Genomic DNA, 21,235 nt, shown 5'->3' with positions numbered 1-21,235 from the left:
GTATGGTGGCTATAGGAAATCGTTTGCTAGTGCCAGTTTGAATTCAGCTGTTTCGTCAGTTTACAGTTTAAAAAATCTATGCTACCGCGACAGATTACTGAATGTAGTTTGAAGTATTTGGAGTAGTTTTCCGCATGCAATGTACCTGTGCAACGTTTCCATTTATGAATTTGGATTATGCTAATAATGCCAATTACAGACTGGAATAGAGCTGAATAAAGGATTGTTTGAATTACTCTATGGGCCTTCTGGGACATCTGTTGGTAAGTGAAATTTCAGAAAAATATGAATTTTGGACAAACTATCCCTTTAAGTACCACCCTTAAGGAGGTGAGGTTTTTAAGTACCAGACAGCTTTTACTGTTGAACTTGCCCAGTTTCTTCACATTTCTTTATGACCTTTCATCTAGGCATCTCAAAAGGTATCCATTGCCTTTTGGACAACACAAGACATTCTAGATACTTTTAATGTTTAATGTTGGTATGCATTTATTTTATGTTATATAGTGTTTTGACTAGCAAACAAACACATCCTGTGGATAAATAGCTGTAAGCAATTTCTTAGGTGCCATAAGACTATTTGAATAGTATTGTAAATTCCTGAATCCAGCAAATGCAGTTTTTTTACAGCATGTAATTATCTTGCCTCATTGCTCAAGTGGTTTGCAAGTGATTTCTGCAATGGTTGTGGATTAATTAGCCTCTTCTTTTTCACTACTGTATGCTCCTTTTATCCTATCCGTCCTATGCAGCCATGTGCAATACACAAGCGTAACAACGTTATCATCACTGGCCAGTGGCCAAAGTGAACATCGCACCAACAGACTCTCCTCTTCTTTCACAGAGAGTTAATTTGGCCTAAGCTGTAGGCCTGATTTAGATTCAGCAATTAACAAGGCCAAGCCTGTTTCTTTCCTTGAATAGTCTATAGGGCTTAATCGGAAACTTAAAAAGTATATGTCCTATAGCTTTTGTCCCAGTGGGACAAATTTGAAAACTATATTGCAGCACTGCCTGTGTACCAGAGGTGATAGCAACATTTTGATGGGAAAAGTGAGTAGCCTAAACTGTCTGAGTAGAAGCATTAATAGGTGATCAGGCAGTTTTCAGACAAGGATAGTGGCTGCCACATTGGATAAGTACTGTTCCATGACTTTCAAACATTGTCCATCAGGCTTTTGCCTATTGGGTAGGATTGAAGGCATGCCAATATAAACAGTTGTATAAGCTCCACATTCAAGTACCATTCTATTCCGTTCTATTCACTATATGTCTAAACATTTAATCCTATGTGATAGGTGAAATCCATATAGATAAATCTTCCCAATGAGCCACCCAATGAGATATTGAATTGTGGATGATATGCATGAAACAGGAGTAGACTAGATACATTTGTGGTAATATATATATATATTTTTTTTTTTACTATAATAATAAAATTAAATTAAATTGGAGCACCTATGAAATTTTATCATTTTAAAACATTGTCATACAGAAACTAAGTTTCGCTTGTTTGGATCCTTCAAATGTATTATCACCGATTTGATCACACCATTTGTGACGTACATATGTCCTTTCACATGTTATTTTTTGGCTGCTGTACATACAGGTGCTGGTCATAAAATTAGAATATCATCAAAAAGTTGATTTATTTCAGTAATTACATTCAAAAAGTGAAACTTGTATAATGTATACATTCATTCCACACAGACTGATATATTTCAAGTGTTTATTTCTTTTAATTTTGATGATTATAACTAACAACTAATGAAAACCCCAAATTCAGTATCTCAGAAAATTTGAATATTGTGAAAATGTTCAATATTGAAGACACCTGGTGCCACACTCTAATCAGCTAATTAACCCAAAACACCTGCAAAGGCCTTTAAATGGTCTCTCAGTCTAGTTCTGTAGGCAACACAATCATGGGGAAGACTGCTGACTTGACAGCTGTCCAAAAGACAACCATTGACACCTTGCACAAGGAGGGCAAGACACAAAAGGTCATTGCTAAAGAGGCTGGCTGTTCACAGAGCTCTGTGTCCAAGCACATTAATAGAGAGGCGAAGGGAAAGAAAAGATGTGGTAGAAAAAAGTGTACAAGCAATAGGGATAACCGCACCCTGGAGAGGATTGTGAAACAAAACCCATTCAAAAATGTGGGGGAGATTCACAAAGAGTGGACTGCAGCTGGACTCAGTGCTTCAAGAACCACCACGCACAGACGTATGCAAGACATGGGTTTCAGCTGTCGCATTCCTTGTGTCAAGCCACTCTTGAACAAGACACAGCGTCAGAAGCGTCTCGCCTGGGCTAAAGACAAAAAGGACTGGACTGCTGCTGAGTTATGTTCTCTGATGAAAGTACATTTTGCATTTCCTTTGGAAATCAAGGTCCCAGAGTCTGGAGGAAGAGAGGAGAGGCACAGAATCCACGTTGCTTGAAGTCCAGTGTAAAGTTACCACAGTCAGTGATGGTTTGGGGTGCCATGTCATCTGCTGGTGTTGGTCCACTGTGTTTTCTGAGGTCCAAGGTCAACGCAGCCATCTACCAGGAAGTTTTAGAGCACTTCATGCTTCCTGCTGCTGACCAACTTTATGGAGATGCAGATTTCATTTACCAACAGGACTTGGCACCTGCACACAGTGCCAAAACTACCAGTACCTGGTTTAAGGACCATGGTATCCCTGTTCTTAATTAGCCAGCAAACTCGCCTGACCTTAACCCTATAGAAAATCTATGGAGTATTGTGAAGAGGAAGATGCGATACGCCAGACCCAACAATGCAGAAGAGCTGAAGGCCACTATCAGAGCAACCTGGGCTCTCATAACACCTGAGCAGTGCCACAGACTGATCGACTCCATGCCACGCCACTTTGCTGAAGTAATTCAGGCAAAAGGAGCCCCAACTAAGTATTGAGTGCTGTACATGCTCGTACTTTTCAGTTGGCCAACATTTCTAAAAATCTTTTTTTTGTATTGGTCTTAAGTAATATTCTAATTTTCTGAGATTCTGAATTTGGGATTTTCATTAGTTGTTAGTTATAATCATCACAATTAAAAGAAATAAACATTTGAAATATATCAGTCTGTGTGTAATGAATGAATATAATATACAAGTTTCACTTTTTGAATGGAATTACTGAAATAAATCGACTTTTTGATGATATTCTAATTTTATGACCAGCACCTGTATAACAGGCAACAATAGTAAGCTGGAATCTCTCCTTTGAATAAACTAGTAAAGAAAAATCTTATAAAAGAGTGTCCAAATGGCATTTGTAATCTAACTTTTCCTGGATCATAGAGGAATAGGTTATCCTTAAAAGGGAGCAGAGAAGCCAGGTGTGTAATTATGCAGTCAAGACAGCAATGGCCTAAGTTAGAAACGTTTTTTTATTACCCTACCCAATATTTTTTAGCAAGCCAAAATATTAAGCTAAAAGTTATTGAAAACCATTATGCCTATAGGAATCACTTGCACTATAGTTAAGCAACAAGGCAAGGGCATGCCGTAAAAGAGGTGCAGGCTAAACAATGTGTGTTGAATTGCATTAAACTCAAAGGTTATAGCCTTATAATGTTTCATGACATGTAGGCTACATTCAGCACAGTGGAGTAAGTTATTATTAGCAGTTGTCACTGAATACACCTTGAAAGCACTGAACTATGTTTGGTCATGGTATTAATGTAGGCCTATACAGCGAGCTGTCATATGTATTGATCAGTTGATTGAGTGAATCCACTGTAGAATGATAAACGTTCAATAGACTTCTAGTGTGGATGTTTGGCAACATGTTATACATATGCACACTAAAGTCTACAGCTATTTATATATTAAATAGCCCTCCTTGGTGTGGATGGCCTTACTAATAAATAGAATAATTTTCTTTTTAAGTTGATATATTACCATAAATAGTTTTTACAAGGTGGTTGATTATGTAATTACAGTCAGCTGTCCAGTCAAAGCAACTTGCATCAGAAGTACCTCAATACTAACCTTGTCCTTGGACTTGATTTGCTGGCAAGTAAGCTGGAGCCTGGTTACAGTGTAGGACTGTTTATAAATTAGGGGGTAAGGATTCACTATGAGGGTCTCTCCTTCTTCTGCCTTGATTTTTAACAGGGGTGAGCAAACCTTTTGGCTTGTGGGCCACATTGGGATTTTGTAATTTGACAGAGGGGCACATTTTTTGTTGTTGTGAGAAGGGCAGTTTTTAAAAGAATGTACAGCTCCATAATCATTTCTATACATTATTTCTATCAATCGACCACAGACCTAAATTGTAAAGATTGGACTACAATGCTACACAACAAAAAAGTATGAAATGTGCATTATATCAAAGTATTATAATTATTGGAAAGACCAAATTATTCTGAGTTTGGCATATAAAGTTCATAGTGAAAACGGTTTATATAACGCATATTTTCAGATTGCTCCCCCGGACAACCTCTCCCCATTTCGACTCCAAACTCCCAAACCCACCCTCAATGCGTGCTTGACTCCGCTCCAAGCGCATACAGTAGCCTAATGTTCGACAGAGGAGAGCCGGCTGTTGGACGGGATTACACCCGCACCAATAGGCTACTGCGGCTTCATTCTCCTGTCAAGAGGTTGGGAAGCATTTTGATTCATTTAAAACGCACACCAGCAAAGTAAGCTACTCACCACAGCTACAATATGGGTTCATATTGCATGGGTCAATTTCCTATTTCAATGGGCCTACATATAGTCTGCTGTTTTTAGTCAGAAAGTGTAATTGGCACGCTTGCAGTTGCACCTGAATACAAGGGTCCAAAAAGAACGTGAGCCTACCTAAAAACGATTGTACATCAAGAAGTATGTTAATTTGGAATAGTATTCACCAGCGGACCGAGAATATTGCACTGATTAAGCGTTTGGCAACACCCTTTCTACCCCACCACTACACAGGCAGTGACATTAACATAGGCAGGCGGTATTCAAGTATGGTGTCGAGAATTTAAAGCAAAGACGAGGATAACAGTACATTCCGGTGTCGGCTACAATTCGGAAACATGCAATGCTCACACGCTACACAGGCTAGTAAAGTAGCCAGTGATGCTCAGGCTACACCTGTGCCACCCATTTACAGCAATATTCCCGACAGAGAACATAGAACAATTAAATAAAGGCTACCTGCTCCGGTTGGGTCCAACTGTCAGTCTTCAGTCCAAATGTGGACCATCGAAGTCCACAGGCCAACGAAAGCGTTAGGCTACACCAACGTCAACCCGCAGCTTATTTTCCCGTCAAGGGAGATAGCCCCGGAGAATGGAAGGCGTGAGGGGTGCAGAGGAAAGACAGAGGGGCGTTTTCAAGATAGGTCTACAAGGGAACTCCCGTCCGTCGACGCGCGTGATGTGTCTTCTGCTCGCGGCTAAATAGATGAATGTAGCCTACACTTCAGCCTTTTCTGGTTTAATGAGATATACAATACCGGTCACATAGCCTACAGCTGAATAAAGATGAGTTTGCGTAAGAAATGGCACTCGCGCCTTCGAGAAGGTTTCAAGAAGAAAAAAACAAATCATATTAAAACCTCTAAAATATTTTAACTGTACAAAGAAATCAATGGTCACTTGTCAGTTTAACAGCCCACGTTTACCAGCGATAAAACCTATAGTCAAAGCTAAACAAATGTGCTCAAATAACGGGTCTGACTAGGCTACTTCATATATCAATTTCATGGAGCGATTACTTACATCACTATGCCAACATTTTCTTAGACTGTAATACTTACATTTTGAAAGTATTGGCAACATTTAGGCTTCATTAGGCTATACCGAAAAGTTTTGATTATTGCTTAAAAGGTTGCAGAGATTGTGTGGTTGTGCTGATATCGTTCTGCTGATATCTTGGGCTACTATTTTGGAAGCTGCAGCCCAAACATAAGAAAACACACCAGTATGACTTCCAATTAACTCCATTGTGATAACTTCCATATATACACAGCACCTTTGGAAAGTATTCAAGCCCCAAAATAAGTAATTGGACATGAAGGGCCTTGCTCAGGGAAGTAACCAAGAACCCAATGGTCACTCTGACAGAGCTTCAGAGTTTCTCTGCAGAGATGGAAGAACTGCCAGAAGGACAACAGTTCCTGCATCATTCCCTCATTATGGTGAAGTGTCTAGACGGAAACCTTATGGGAAGAACGATGCTTTCCTAAGCACCAAGAGTGTTTCCCAATCCTGGTCCTTGGGACCCAAAACGGTGCACATTTTTAGTTTTTGACCTAGGACTCACACACCTGTTTTAAATGTTGCCCTACCACTTACACACTTGAGTGATCAGCCTATCATCAGGTCTTTATCAGGTGTGTGAGTGCTCGGGCAAAAACAAAAACATGCACCCCTTGGATAGAAACATTTTAGTCAAGTCTTTTTGAAACGCTGGAAAACATATTTACTCAATAGTGACATCTGCTGTTTAGAATAAAAAATGGATGTTTAACATTCTACAGACATACAGTATTTTCACATAAAAAATATGCTTCTTAGCATCAGGGACTGGTGGACTGGTCAGGATTTAGGGACAGATGAACCAAGCAAAATACAGAGAGAAAACAACATCCAGACTGCCCAGACTTTCAGACTGGGTCGCAGATTCGTCCTTAAGCACCACAGCGACAATGCTGGAGTGGCTTAGATGCAAGTCTTTGAATGTCCTTGAGTGGCTTAGTCAAAGCCTATTTTACAAATGTGTTTTCAATTTGTCATTAGGGAGTATTGTGTGTTGATTGATGGACAAAAAATATATTGATTAGCTTGGGTGGCCTAAAGGGTCAAAAGGTTTCACGTAGTCATGGCTCAATTTAGAACGGTTTGCACATTTTGTGTGGTATTGATGGATGTCAAGCTGTGTGTTAACAATTTGAATAGTCAGTTCAGCACCATTACAGTGCACTTCTAAAAAGTGCCAACTATCGTTAGCCTATTTCCTTCTTAAATCATAATGGTTTCAGTCAACTTAACCAGCAAAAATATATGTATATTCAAAACATAGCGTATTTGATGTGTATTTTTTCTCTGTCAATATATTGTCAATATAAAGAGTTCTTCTCTGTATCATTTATGCAGTAATCGCTTTAGTTCCAGCATGGATAGCATTTGGGCTGTTTCCATAGAAGTATTTGGTGTGGCCCCCAGTTGGTCCTCTGCTCTGATCACAGCCCTCTTTTTATTTCTACTATTCCACATTCTGCAAATCATCAGCAGAGGGCGACCTTTGAATACATTTTGATGTTAGGAATGTTTCCAACTCTGAAACTTTGGGGTATAAAATACCAGATGTGTATAAAATGTAATGTGCAGGGCTTTGAATGTACATGAGGAACATTTCGATGTACATGCTAGCGGCTTAGACGCCACATTTACATAATGCGTGATCGGAATTATAGATGAATAGATCAGGGACTATTTTGTATTTATTTTTTGGTCAATTTGAGATCCGGGTTTATCAATAAAAGCTATAGCCCCGAACACCCAGGCCTAACGACGCTACTGCCCTAAACCTAACCCCTAATCTAGAAAAGTAAAATGTTTATAGAGAAGACCTGTTAAAGAATCTGTACAGATTTTTCGGGTTTATTATCTTTGTGGGAACTGGGTCAACACTTGTACAGTACAAATAAACGCATATGGTGTGCCTTCAGTTGACAAATATACATTTAGCGAACGCGCACGCACGCACACACGGATATGTTTTGCGGTTATTGCAAACACGGCCCCATCTCCATTACAGATAAGTCTTTATAACAGCCTGGCTATTGGCAAGGCGCACAGCACTGAACAGCCACAGGCGAATGTACCGTCACACATTTTGCTTAATCACCTTTTAGACTGGAAATATTTATGTAATGCTTTTTTATCGTATTTGTAGGAGCATATAAACATGAATGTTACAATATTTGTATGTGCTTGTGTGTGCTCTCGGGTGTCCGTGCATGCCTGGGAAATTCATTGTAATTAGAGGAATTGTTAATAAAGTTTGATTTCGCAGCTTTGGAATGAGGTTGCCTTGACAACACGTGTTGACCTAACTACAAGACAACTAGCTAACTGAGCCTTGGTAATATGTAGTGAATGTTACCACGAAACATGGCAAAGAATAAGGTAGGAAGCTTAAATTAAATGAAAATACCGTGTAGGCAACTTTTGCACATTTAAAACTGTGTTCTGTTACATTGCTGTCACTGAAAGCTTTAGTTCGGGTCACTATTGCTTCAAGGCATAAGGTTGCTTCAGCTAAACAGTACTGTACTAGGCGTGCTTGCTACACTGTAGGAGCTGCTGGAGTGTTCAGCTATTGTTTTATTTTGAATCAATTTATCAACCTGTTACTTGTTCAAGCGGTTGTGAATGGCTAGCTAGCTAAACTCATTCATCGTTTTACTAGACTTCTGTTGGATACAAGGGTCCCTATGGTTATCAAAAAAGAAGAGATGGGTGAGTTATACAAATTCTGTATGGTTGTTAGTAGCTACAGTACAATACTAGCCATTATTGTCCTCTAAATAAATATATGTATTAATGTGTCTTATTGTAGGTAAATAGGAACTACCCTAAATCTTTAAATCCCAAAGTATCCTTTTAAGACATTGTTTTATACGACACACTTTTGCAAATGTATATCAGAGTTAAATATTTTGGGTTTTAATTACACTAATTCATCATTTTTGTTCAAATTCTACATTGGACTGTAATGCTGAATGAAATTTTCACTACATGACATGACAGAAAAACTCATGAAATGTAATCATGCTTTATGATTATTGAATAGGATTACAAATCAAAGAAAATGTAGCAATATGCAGTGTTTCTCACTTATTATAATGACAGCTGCTAAATTGTGATCCTATTCATTAATTGCCGCTGCTAAAGATTTCTAATATGAATAATGCCTATTTTGATGTTATTATTGTTGGGATATAAATCCAACCCCCACCCCCACCCATTGTTATGTACAATAGATACTTTTTGCGGAAAGACTATTCAGTGTCGCAGTAAATGTATTGTACGAAATACTCAGGAGAGTTTGTAATGTTCCAAATCTAATGTTATATCATGGGGCACTGTGTGCTACATCCAGCAAAACTATATTTTCTACACCCTCATTAACTCCCAATGCAACACAGAGTAATATACAATTCTTGGAAGTTCATATTGTCTCATTAGTTAATAGCTAGTGCCGTTTATTAGGAAAAGTGCTGTTGGGAAAAAATTAAGAGACCACTGCACCTTTTTCTTTCCTTTCCAAAAAATTTGAAAAGGAAAGTTTTGAGTGACGAACAGAAGTGTTCAATTTGCAGTGGTCTCTTTATTTTAACCCTTCTGTTCCTGACTCAAAACCTTCCTTTTCAACTTTTTTGGAAAGGAAAGAAAAAGGTGCAGTGGTCTCTTAATTTTTCCCCGGAGCTGTATACATTAAGAAGATGTATTAAATGTATTGTTTTTAAATAAAATCTTTGGAGATATCTATTGTGAGGTTTTGTAACTTTTGTGACAAAGCCTGGCAAAGAAAGAAACCAACAAACCACTTTCTAACCCCACAGAGAGGGAAGGAGCTGTGTACGCTACAAATGTGGCCTCACAAACACCATTCAGGATGTCTTGCGACAAAGACCAGGCTGGATTGAGGTCAAAGAGTGAGTTATGAAATGTGATGACCTAATGAGCCACAATCTGTCTGAAAAAAAAAGCTGTGTTTGTGTCCCACATCTTTGTGTATACGTTCTGGCAGTGGTGTCATTAGGCCTTGGCGTCTTGGGCTATAGCCCCAGATATTTTATGAATCGCCCCGGATCACAAATTGCATCGAAATGTTCCTAATGTACTTTCAAGTTTTAGGGCAAAAACAATAATTAGGCATTAACATTTATGGTTAGGGCTACGTTATGTTTAGACATAGAAGTTATTATGGTTAGGGTAAGGTTTAGGGCTAGGGAATTGAAAACATGCTTTCTGGGTTAGGTTTTAGGGTTAGAAAGACAAACACGTGTCTGTGTGTGTATCTTTTGTGTACTTGTACTGGTCTGGTGAGGACCAAAATCATTTACAAGGATACAAAAAACAGGAAAACTCTACTTTGAGGGGTGAGTAGTGAGTAGGTGAGTAGGTTTAGGGTAAATAAATTACAATCAGGATTGGGTTTAGGGTTTGGGTATGGGATTAAATGTAGGGTTAAAGGAAGGTGGTTAGGGAAAATTGGATTTTGAATCAAAATAATTGTTGCAGTACCAAAAAGGATATTCAAATGTATTTGTGATATAGGTCTTTTGCAGTTTGGCTAGGTTTTGGTGGCTATTGTATCCAGAGAGAGTGATGTTTATTTATTTTTTATCTGTGAGCACAGTGATGGAGAATGGGATTTTAACTGGTGTGATGTTGGATGGCTGAGAGAGAATTTTGACCACTCCTATATGGAAGAACATGTGAGGATAAGCCACTTTCGCAATCATTATGAGGTCAGTTGGTAAAATTACAGATTAATTTCTCTGGGCCACACTATGTACTGTATGCATTCATAAAGCCTTTATATCTGTTTCTATCTTATGTACAAATCTGGGCCACGCTATGTACTGTATGCATTCATAAAGCCTTTATTATCTGTTTCGATCATATGTACAAATTTGGTATGAACTTCCATCAGATAGTTGTAAGCATAAGCTGGTCCTCTGCCCCTCCTGGCTCTTGTTGGACCACAGGTGCCAGGTCTCAGCCCTGACAGACCAGTTACAAATCAACACCTGCATATGGAGGATTTTGTTATATTTTATGTAGGCTGTTATGTAGGTTTTTATGATGCATGATTAGGGTCCCAACAGTGGTGTTACTGTGTGTCTTACTATATCATTATCTTAATTTGCTTGATGATGCAGCTAACGCGCAAGAACCTAATGGTGAAAAACCTGAAGAGGTACCGCAAAACACTTGAGAGGGAAGCTGGCCGCATTGAAGCGGCAAAATGTGACTTTTTTCCCAGAACATTTGAACTGCCCAGTGAATACCACCTCTTTGTGGAAGAGTTCAAACGGAGCCCGGGCAGCACCTGGATCATGAAACCGGTGAGAGGACCAGAGAGGACTGCAGATGTTTTTTTAATGTATTTATTGTTTATTCCATGTTGATATAATTTCAAATACTTTTCCAAACATGTTACATGTTATTGTTTGTTTCCACACATTGTTACTACATTGTCAGAAGTGCAGAACCAATTCAGTTTTTGTGTTTCCACACGTTGTTTTTGGAACCAATTCCGTTTTTGTAAACTTCATTATTTTTTTTTAGAAAATTAAGAGAACCATATCCCTCAACAGAGACAGTTTTTGGACCATTGGATAAACTTTGCAGTAAGACTACATTGTTTGAAGTAGCAACAGTATTTTGAGCATAGAAAACTTGTAGGTAACTCAGTGCGTTATGCTCTGGGAGCACAACATTAGAAAGGTGCTGCAAGCCAAGGATTCATTTGAATTCCATTATGGATGCACCAATGAGAAAATTATTGGACAATACCAGTAGACAATATTCTTCTAACACCATCGGCCGGTGTAATTACCAATAGTGATTCTAATTAGTTTTTTGCCTGTAACCGGTTGATGCCGATTGCTGGTGGTTATATCGGTGCATTCCTAATGAATACAAACATATGTAGTAGGGTGTCTCTTTGTGTCACTTAGTTTCTGTAAGAGATTAAATAAGGTAAAAGAATAAGAGTAAAAATGTACAAGGTAAAACCTATTAAACTGGCAATCGAGTGTATATCACGTGTAGTACATTTCCAGTTATCTTGGCTATACAAGGCTATGCAACCAAATACTAGTTTTGTGTTGTCAATTCATGTGTCCATGTCATTTCTTCATTATGTCTTTTATATAAACAATTTAAAATAATACATTGTTCAAAATAATAGCAAGGTGTGGAGACCAAACATTCTTTTAAATGTCCAATTTTGAAATCTGAAATCAGTCTCCCTCTGTCAATCTTGGTCCAGGTTGCAAGATCTCAAGGGAAAGGTATTTTCCTATTTCGAAAACTAAAAGACATCACTGACTGGAAAAAGGTAACAACGCCATGTGGTAAGCCACACCTCCTCTAAACCGTGCCTTTTAATCAAATTTTCCCAGTGTGCTTTGGTATTTCCATTCAGTTCTACAGTAACCACCTTGTGTTTACTTGTGACAGAGACAATTCCATGACTCATCTGCTACTGAAATGTCAAGTTTATATTGTCTATATATTTTTTTATGTAACTGATGAAACCCTAATATACTCAACACTAATATATGCTCAGAGTGTGGTTATGAAAGCCCAGTAGTTTTTCTAGAATCTAACTGACCTGTTCCCTACAAACTTCCTACTGGGATACCCTGCTTTGATGAATATTAGTAGTATTCAACCAAAGCAGAATTTCATTGCAAGCATTCAGAATTCTCACAAAGACAAGCTCAACCAACCCTGGAATTAGCTAAAACAACTGGAATGACTATTGCAGTAAAGGGTACAAGTCCAAGTAACATTTTTATTTGTCTACAAAATGTATGTCATTTTATTGTGACAGGAAAAATAACTCCTGTTCAAATCCATTTTGGTTCAATGTTGTAACAATAATGTGGAAAACTCCTAGGGGGGTGAAACCCTTTAAGAGCCACTATATCTAGAATGCACTGAACACTGCTGTGTAAACTAACTGGGAAGAAGTGTTGTTTGACGCCTGCAGGCACTTCTATAGTAAGTATAACTTTCTCTGGTGTGAAAGGTATGTTTTGAAAGATAGATATCCTTTCGAAAAAAATGTTTTCAAGTCATGACTGTTGACATTTAAAACATGCTATAAAGATTGGAGTAGTAGAATTGACTACGATAAATCATGTAAACACTACATATCTGTTAAAGACATTTGAAAAAAGACAGTCACACACTCACGGTTTATGTGTGGATTTATGTTTGTATATGTATTTTACAGGATGGGAGTCGCTCAGAGGAACAGAGAGATGAGACTCAAGTCGAGAGCTATGTTGCACAGCGCTACATTGAAAATCCATATCTTATTAGTGGTGTGTATTTGTTTTAAATAATAGATTGTTTAAATAAATTAGTACATTATTACTGCATTAAAATGACTTACTCATAACATTTTTCTGACTATTATTTTCTTAGGGAGAAAATTTGACTTGAGGGTTTATGTGTTGGTTACATCAGTAAGTTTAGATCTTCTCAATCACTAAATGAATAATAATCAAAGTCATGAAATCTTACTATTTTGGTAGATTATTACTGGTAAAACTGGAGGATTAAAATACTTAGAATTTTACTTATAAGGGCATTTCAATTGATAAGGAAGCAATACTGTCAAATATATAAACTGAACACTGTTAACTGGAATCTATTTCTGTGTTTGTCCTAGTATATCCCATTGAGGACATGGTTATATCGAGATGGTTTTGCCCGATTCTCCAGCACACGATTCTCTCTCAACAGCATTGATGACCATTGTATCCTTTTTATCACAGCCCAGTAAGCTGAGTTATTGTGTTGGATCCCTTATCTGTGCACAGTTTCGCTGCCAAACAATGATACATACATACAGTACTATAATCGATTTTTGTTATTTGAACAGACAAATTAAAAGCTTATATGACACATACTGTTATTTTAAGAAACGCTATTTGATGCATTAAATAACACATCTATACATCAAATGAGACTACTGCATTGAATAAAATATTATAGAACCAGCCTGAAAACAAATACCAGAAACAGCTGTCATTCAGATTATTTTAGAAATGATTTAGTAATCTAATGACTATGTTTACTTGGGAAATAAATAAAGTAATGCGTTAGATACATTGGTAAGAAAGATAATTAACTATGCAAGCTAGCCAATAAGCCCTGTTGTCCCAATCGAAAGCTAACGTTACTATTGCAGTTAAGTAGCTAATCTGCTTGTGCATTGTTTAAACAGACTGGATCCAAACACCGCCATCAATGAAAACTTCTTATAAATTAGGAGTATTGAAATTATAACATTACACCTTGCTAGTTATTTAACAGAAACAGATAGTTATTTTGATATGTTTATTTCATATTGTAAGATGTTTCGTTAATGCCTCTCCTAAGATGTCCATCTCACCAATGTGGCAGTGCAAAAAACTGCACCAGACTATGACCCAGAAAAGGTGTGTAGAATTCCTTACAAACCTACAATCCTAATAGTACATTCAGTGGCCACTTTATTAGGGACACCTGCATATTAATATGGGTGTAACTGAAAATATATAGCGTGCTGGCATATTCAACAGGTTTAGTTGTTGTTGGCCCAAACATTAGAATGGGGAAAACATTAAATCTAAGAAACCTTGACCATGGCATGATTGTTGGTGTCAGATCTGGTGGTTCCAGTATATCAGAAACAGCTGACGTGGGATTTCCACATACTACAGTCACTAGAATTTACAGAGATTGGTACGATAAACAAAAACATCCCAGTGAGCAGCAGTTCGGTGGGCAGAAATATCTTGTTAAAGAGAAGTCAGAGGAGAATGGCCAGACCTGTTCAAGCTGACAGAAAGGCCACACATACTCAAATAACCACTGTTTAGCATTGGTGTGCATAGGCGTACCTGTGAATGCACAACACATCAAAACTAGAAGAGGATGGGGTACAGCCGTAAAGTGGCCACTGTGTGTACATTGACTGTATGTTTTCTTTAAGTCTACTACTAAATGCAATTAAAAAACTAAAGTACTTGACCATGCATGTTTCTCTATTCCCCTTTGCATGGGTAGGGCTGTAAATGGCAGATGCAGCAGCTTCGGAGATACCTGACTGCGAGACATGGCACAAAGACTGTGGAGGCACTGTTTAAAGACATTGACAACATATTTGTCCGTAGCCTGCAAAGTGTGCAAAAAGTGATCATCAACGACAAACACTGCTTTGAGCTCTATGGCTATGACATCCTACTGGATCAGGACCTCAAACCGTGAGACACGCACACCTCCTTCCTCGTTCCCCTCCAACTGACTGCATTTGTAATACAAAGCGTTAATCAGTATGAATTATGAATCTGCAGTTTAGTGATATTGTATTGCAGTGAAGTTATAGTTGCACTCATAGGCAAAACAAATTGTTAATATATTGTACAAATTGGATTATACACTGATAAGCCATAACATTATGACCACCTACCTAATATTGTGTAGGGTCCCTTTTTCCCCCAAAACAGCCCTGACCCGTCGAGGCATGGACTCCACTAGACCTCTGAAGATGTGCTGTAGTATCTGGCACCAAGACATTAGCTGCAGATACTGCAAGTCCTGCAAGTTGTGAGGTGGGGCCTCCATGGATCGGACCTGTTTGTCCAGCACATCCTACAGATGCTTAATTGGATTGAGATCTGGGGAATTTGGAGGCCAAGTCAACACCTAGAACCTGTTGTTGTGTTCCTCAAACCATTCCTGAACCATTTTTGCTTTGTGGCAGGGCGCATTATGCTGCTAAAAGAGGCCAATGCCATCAGGGAATACCGTTGCCATGAAAGGGTGCACATGGTCTGCTACAATGCTCAGGTAGGTGGTATGTGTCAAAGTAACATCCACATTAATAGCAGGACCCAAGGTTTCCCAGCAGAACATTACCTAAATGTCTCATCACACTGCCTTCGCCAGCTTGCCTTCTTCCCATAGTGCATCCTGGTGCCATGTGATCTCCAGGTAAGCGACACACACGCACCTGGCCATCCACGTGATGTAAAAGAAAATGTGATTCTTCAGATCAGGCCACCTTCTTCCATTGCTCCGTGGTCCATTTCTGATGCTCACGTGCCCATTGTAGGTGCTTTCGGCAGTACAGGGGTCAGCATGGGCACCCTGACTGGTCTGCAGCTACACAGCCCCATACGCAACAAACAGCGATTCACTGTGTGTTCTGACACCTTTCTATCAGTACCAGCATTAACTTTTTCAGCAATTTGAGCTACAGTAGCTCGTCTGTTGGATCGGACCACACGGGCCAGCCTTCGCTCCCCACATGCATCAATGAGCCTTGGCCACTTTTGATAGGTACTGACCACTACAGACCAGGAACACCCCACAAGTGCTGCAGTTTTGGAGATCCTCTGACCCAGTCTTTTTGGCCATTACAATTTGGCCCTTGTCAAAGTCGCTCAGATCCTTATGCTTCCCCATTTTTCCTGCTTCTAACACATCAACTTTGAGGACACAATGTTCACTTGCTGCCTAATATATCACTGACAGGTGCCATGATAATGAGATTATCAGAGTTATTCCCTTCACCTGATAGTGGTAATAATGTTATGGCTGATCAGTGTATATTATATTTGATCTTATTATTTAATATGAACTATACAGCACTGGAAAAAAATTAAGAGGTGTATACACATTTGCAGTACATCATACAGTACAAAGTGGAGGAAGTAGGAGACAATTGGATGATGTGAAGATGTACAACTGCTGAGTTGTTGTGGTTGTTAGTCTGCAACTCAGGGGGAGATGGTCTATAGGCCTACTGTAACTCTGGCTACCACACATCAGTCTGTGTAGAGTCCAGGCCTGGACAAGAGTGACATATTTAATTTCATCCGTGTCTAATATACAGACGTTTATTATACCCAAATGCTGTCATTTCAGAAACTAGCAGCAGCCTCCAAACCTAGTCTAGAATGTAGACATTGTCAGCTCTCTTATGCATACACTAACAATGCAAACAAACAAAACCGCCCAAAACTAAACAGCTGTCCAAGTACTTAAAGTACCATAAATTGGAGGGACTATTTACAAACCTTGCTCTAATTTCTTTTTATTTAGCTTCTGTTTAACCAGTTTACTTCTTTATTGTTCATCTGATTTTAATCAGAATGTCGTTCAATGAAAGGTGACAATCTTCACTTACACCCCATTTTCCTTGTATTATTTAAAATGCAAAGTGCAGCAATACAGAGCCAAAAATACAATAGCTGCAAGCAGCGATTCGTGGGTTCCAGCCTATGCAGCAACAAGCAGTGAAACAGGAAATCTGGAGAAAAATACAATGGCACATTACACAGGACAGTACAATGCAATTGATCCATAATGTGTCATTGGTACAGGATTCCGTTTTCTGCACTTGGAGAAAACATGTTAATGTCATGGAGATCAAGTATCTGATCTCATACCATATGCATACCAACCCAAAAGTCAATCGAACCAACATTTCTTGAGTAGATTTTTTAAGGCTTTTCACAAAATACAAAATGCCGGATAATCCAAGATAGTGGACTTTATGGGTCCCAGAGGAAAATGTTTTACCCATGAGGAATAGGGCCTTCGTGAGAAGTTTCAACATTTTGGGTGATATGGGATGGTGGGGCTGTGTTCAAATGTTTCAACATGCTGTTGCTAGGCAACCATGCAGTGAATACATCCCATTAGGTTATTTATTTCAACCATACCTATTTATGTTCAGCCGCCATACCTACATCTGTACACATTTTGGTGAATTTTCACAAAACAGAACTATTGTTATAAGACTGGTACAAACAATTGTGTCTCATTTACCTGTTCTGAATTTGTGTTTCACCACAGGTGGCTGATAGAGGTTAATGCATCTCCCTCTCTCACTGCCAGCAGCCAGGAGGACTACGAGATGAAGTGTCATCTACTGGAAGACACATTGCACATTGTGGACATGGAAGGAAGGTAAGGAGTAGGGCAAGGATACTTCTGCCATTTTTCTATGTTCACTTTACTGGCGTAAAATGTTTTTTTTCCAAATTAGTTATTGTTTTCTTAATAACCACAAGCAACACATTTCTCTCAAAAGCCAAACATGTCAATAAAAACATGACCATTATGAGTGGATTATATTACTCTACAGTAATATCCACTCTAAAATCCACGCATTTATTTTGGAAACAGTTATTGCTTTCTTGTTTGAGCCTCACAAAAATGTTGTTTCTTTCGAAAACAAGTAGCATCCACTACCCTGGAAGGTGGTGGCTTGAGTGGGCTGTTTATGCAAGTTTACACTGCAAATTAATCTAACAGTTCTAATATTCTTAGATACTAACTTTCTGAAAAGATATTGGGAGAAGTAAGTATGTTTATGTATGCAAATGTATTAAACAGGTGGTTAGGACTTTTCTGAAAAACTTTTCCCCATCCTTGTCAATGTGATGTGACCTTGATAACTGACCATCCAACGTTAGTCCTCAGTGCTTTTTCAGCTTAATGATCTATGCACTTATGCATAAATGGGTTTAGGTAGAGGTCTTAGATTATGTTTTGGACCAAGTACAGTGATATCCTGATTTCTAGATTAAGGGTTAGGGTTCATGTTTGAAATGTTTGCATGGAATGTTGCCATGAAATATATTTTTTGAAAAAATGTCTTTAAAAATGTCTTGCTACCAAGCAGAGAAATACAGCTCAGGAAAAAATGAAGAGACCACTCCAGTCTTTCCGGAGCTGTATGCATGTACATTGCAGATAAATTCATCTTCTTCATTTTTTTACACAATATCTTATCAAAGCACTGGCAAACCATTGGTATTCAACACCCTGACATAAATGGTTAACCTTTAAGTGTCATAAAAATGTCAATTCAAATATTCTTTCATTTTTGAATTGTTTTATATTCACACTTACTTTTGTTGCTCTCTGTAGATTGATTGGCAAAGAGAAAAGGGTTGGTGGCTATGACCTTATGTGGAACGATGGACCTGTCTACAGAGATGTCGACCTGGAGACACTGGGCAGCTCCTGTCTCTCTGCAAACACACACCTTGGTAAGTCTGGCATGAACTGTTACTGTCAGTTACACAATGTAACTTACTTTTTGTTCCTGGGTAGTAAGTGTTTCATTATTGCTTATGCCTAAAAAGTATAGAAAATGGCTATTATTCCCCACAAACTTTGCTTTTGTGACCAGGACGGTGATATTTTTGAAATGTACCTATTTCCAATGAGAAAATGGGTGAATCTGTGTCTTTTCATTCAAATAAAGTCAGAAAAAAAAACATATTAATCCAAATTAACATGTATTTATACTAAAGTAATTCAAAAATGACTACAAAAGATTTAGAAGAGTCGTTTTTTAAGATTTACGATTATACTGTAAATCACTTTCACGAATCAGCCCCCAAATGTAGTCTTCCATCATGTTCTCATTATACTGTCCTTGGTCCTTTCTTCACATAGCCTTGTGATTTCCCAGGAAGCCCCAAACCACTTTAACAAAGCTGTTCCAAACCATTTTCTTCTTACTAGTGAGCTTCTTGGGGAGTTCATTGTACTGCATGACTTTCTTTATCTGTAGTCCAATGAAGACACCAGCTTTGACCTTTGCCTCAGACAGCTTGGGGAACAAGTCTTGAAGGTACTTGAAGGTACTGCCGACTTCTTATCTAGAGCTCTGACAAATTGTTTCATAAGGCCCAATTTGATGTGGAGTGGTGCCACCAGTGGCTCCCACTTGACATTGTTCCTCCCCACAGAGAACTCAGTCTGCTGTGGCCAGTCCCACGTGTGGTTGTGTGCCTTGGTGTCCCTGCTGTCCCAAAGGCAAAAACAGCAGGGAAACTGCCTTGGAGACCCATCAGGAATGCCACCATTTTGAAGCAGTAGTGTAGCCAGAAAAAAGATTGTGGGTGTGCCTCTGAAAAACTTGGTGTGCCACATCGAATTATCTCTACAATACATTCTTTATTGTTGTTGTTATTTTAAGCATCAAAGTGCAATCATTCTTTACGTAGGCTTATCACATAAAAAATAGGCCTACAATAGATTAGAATAGATAACTAAGCAAGAATCTACACAGCATACCCCAAATGACATTTACATGAAACGTTTCTGGGACAGCCTACCTGTGGAAGTTGACATCTTAAAGGGTCGAGACAGCGTGGCGTATCATTAAATAATGTAATTGTTTAATTTGACTCCAAAGTCTCTGTAAGTTCCCTTCCAAACGGCAGGGTGATGGAGAAAAATCCACCTCCGCTGACATCATCAATGCCAGCTTTTTTACGGAGATTAAACAGGTAGCTCTGTTTCATTGTGTTGAGCTAGTGTGGCAGCACCGGCGTATGGCATTAGCTGCTGAAGGTGTTGCACTGGTTAGTCTAGTAGCCTACTGCACTGCTGGTCTCCCATGATGCTCGCTGGGGTCACCTCAGCGTCTACTTGCGCATACACTCCTAAATGTGTAAGGCCTACGTGGATATTAATGTTGTTTTTTGTCTAAAATAATTTAGAATTATTTTAATTAGACCATAATAGCCTAAATTTCTAACTAAAACGTTTTAGTAAGACTAAGACACTGTCTTGTATGACCTCCCAGCTGTACTCATCATAATTCATTACTTCCAGCAAGGTCCTGATGCTGTTGCAATCCTGTATTTATACTACTATTTATATTACTGGAAAGTTCTAGAAGATACTCCAAGTTTACTCAGCACTGAATCTATCTGAAATGTTCTGGAAAATATTTTTTAAATATAATTTTATATATATTAAAATATATACATTTCAAAATATCACTGTCCTGATTACAAAAGCAAAGTTTGTGGGGAATAATAGCAATTTTCTATACTTCTGAGGCATAAGCAATTAGGAAATAACACTTACTACCCAGGAACACAAAAGTAAAAGTGTTACATGGTGTTATCACACTTTCAAGTCCAAGGGTCTATCATGGGGTGGCACAAATTGACACTTGTGCTGCCTGGGGGGTTGGAATAGTTTGCCTTGTCATGTTGCACTCTAGCGACTCCTTGTGTTAAGGTTGGGCACCTGCAAACTCAATTAATGTGTTACCTCAGCCCATGTGTAACAGCTAGGGCTTCCAGGTTGATCAAGTAGTGTGATAAGGATTGGACGGGCTTGGCAGATTATGCTTAGGGGAAGCATATTTTGATCTTTGACCATCCTGCACCTGCCTTTTTTTGTAATTGAATGTGTTTTATTTCTAACCTTGTAAAGAGTTTATCATCTGGTTGTGTTAATGACTTATTTTCAAAACAGGGTGTGTAAACGACAGAAAGAAGCAACTTTGTCAGCTTCTAAAACCTATTCCAGGCCAGAAGAGGATATGATACACACACAAAATGTGGATTTTATTTCATGAATTCAGCCTACATGTGAACCCAGTATACTTGTCAACACCGAGTTGCCATCCATATGTTATTGTTCCATGTTTTTTTCCTACAACATGTCT

General features: G+C 38.6%; 2 protein-coding genes across 6 annotated transcripts in view; one reads left to right on the top strand and one right to left on the bottom strand.

Moving 5' to 3' along the window:
• Nucleotides 1-5,400, bottom strand: part of si:dkey-178k16.1 (protein 4.1) — a 54,229-nt gene extending 48,829 nt beyond the window's left edge. For all 4 annotated transcript variants that reach the window (XM_020051413.2, XM_010891798.3, XM_010891799.3 and 1 more), the window contains exon 1: nucleotides 5,159-5,400. The gene's annotated coding sequence lies outside the window, so the exon portion shown is untranslated. The remainder of the gene's footprint in view (nucleotides 1-5,158) is intronic.
• Nucleotides 5,401-8,048: 2,648 nt separating this feature from the next.
• Nucleotides 8,049-21,170, top strand: ttll9 (tubulin tyrosine ligase-like family, member 9). 2 transcript variants are annotated; one of them, XM_010891802.4, is made up of 14 exons: nucleotides 8,049-8,136; nucleotides 8,420-8,469; nucleotides 9,576-9,668; nucleotides 10,376-10,487; nucleotides 10,902-11,087; nucleotides 12,017-12,085; nucleotides 12,989-13,079; nucleotides 13,183-13,223; nucleotides 13,430-13,517; nucleotides 14,143-14,201; nucleotides 14,812-15,008; nucleotides 17,608-17,721; nucleotides 18,688-18,809; nucleotides 21,043-21,170. In XM_010891802.4, the coding sequence occupies exons 1-14, from the start codon at nucleotides 8,107-8,109 to the stop codon at nucleotides 21,111-21,113; spliced, it is 1,323 nt and encodes a 440-aa protein (XP_010890104.3). In that variant the 5' UTR covers nucleotides 8,049-8,106; the 3' UTR covers nucleotides 21,114-21,170. The 2 variants fall into 2 exon arrangements, with proteins under 2 accessions (XP_010890104.3, XP_019907512.2); XM_020051953.2 differs by lacking the exon at nucleotides 10,376-10,487 and having other exon boundaries at nucleotides 11,006-11,087.
• The last annotated feature ends 65 nt before the right edge of the window (nucleotides 21,171-21,235 follow it).

Source organism: Esox lucius, chromosome 12 (assembly GCF_011004845.1).
Source record: "Esox lucius isolate fEsoLuc1 chromosome 12, fEsoLuc1.pri, whole genome shotgun sequence".
NCBI lineage: Eukaryota > Metazoa > Chordata > Actinopteri > Esociformes > Esocidae > Esox > Esox lucius.
Note: the sequence above shows the minus strand (reverse complement) of the source record. Positions and strands in the feature narration are given on the sequence as shown.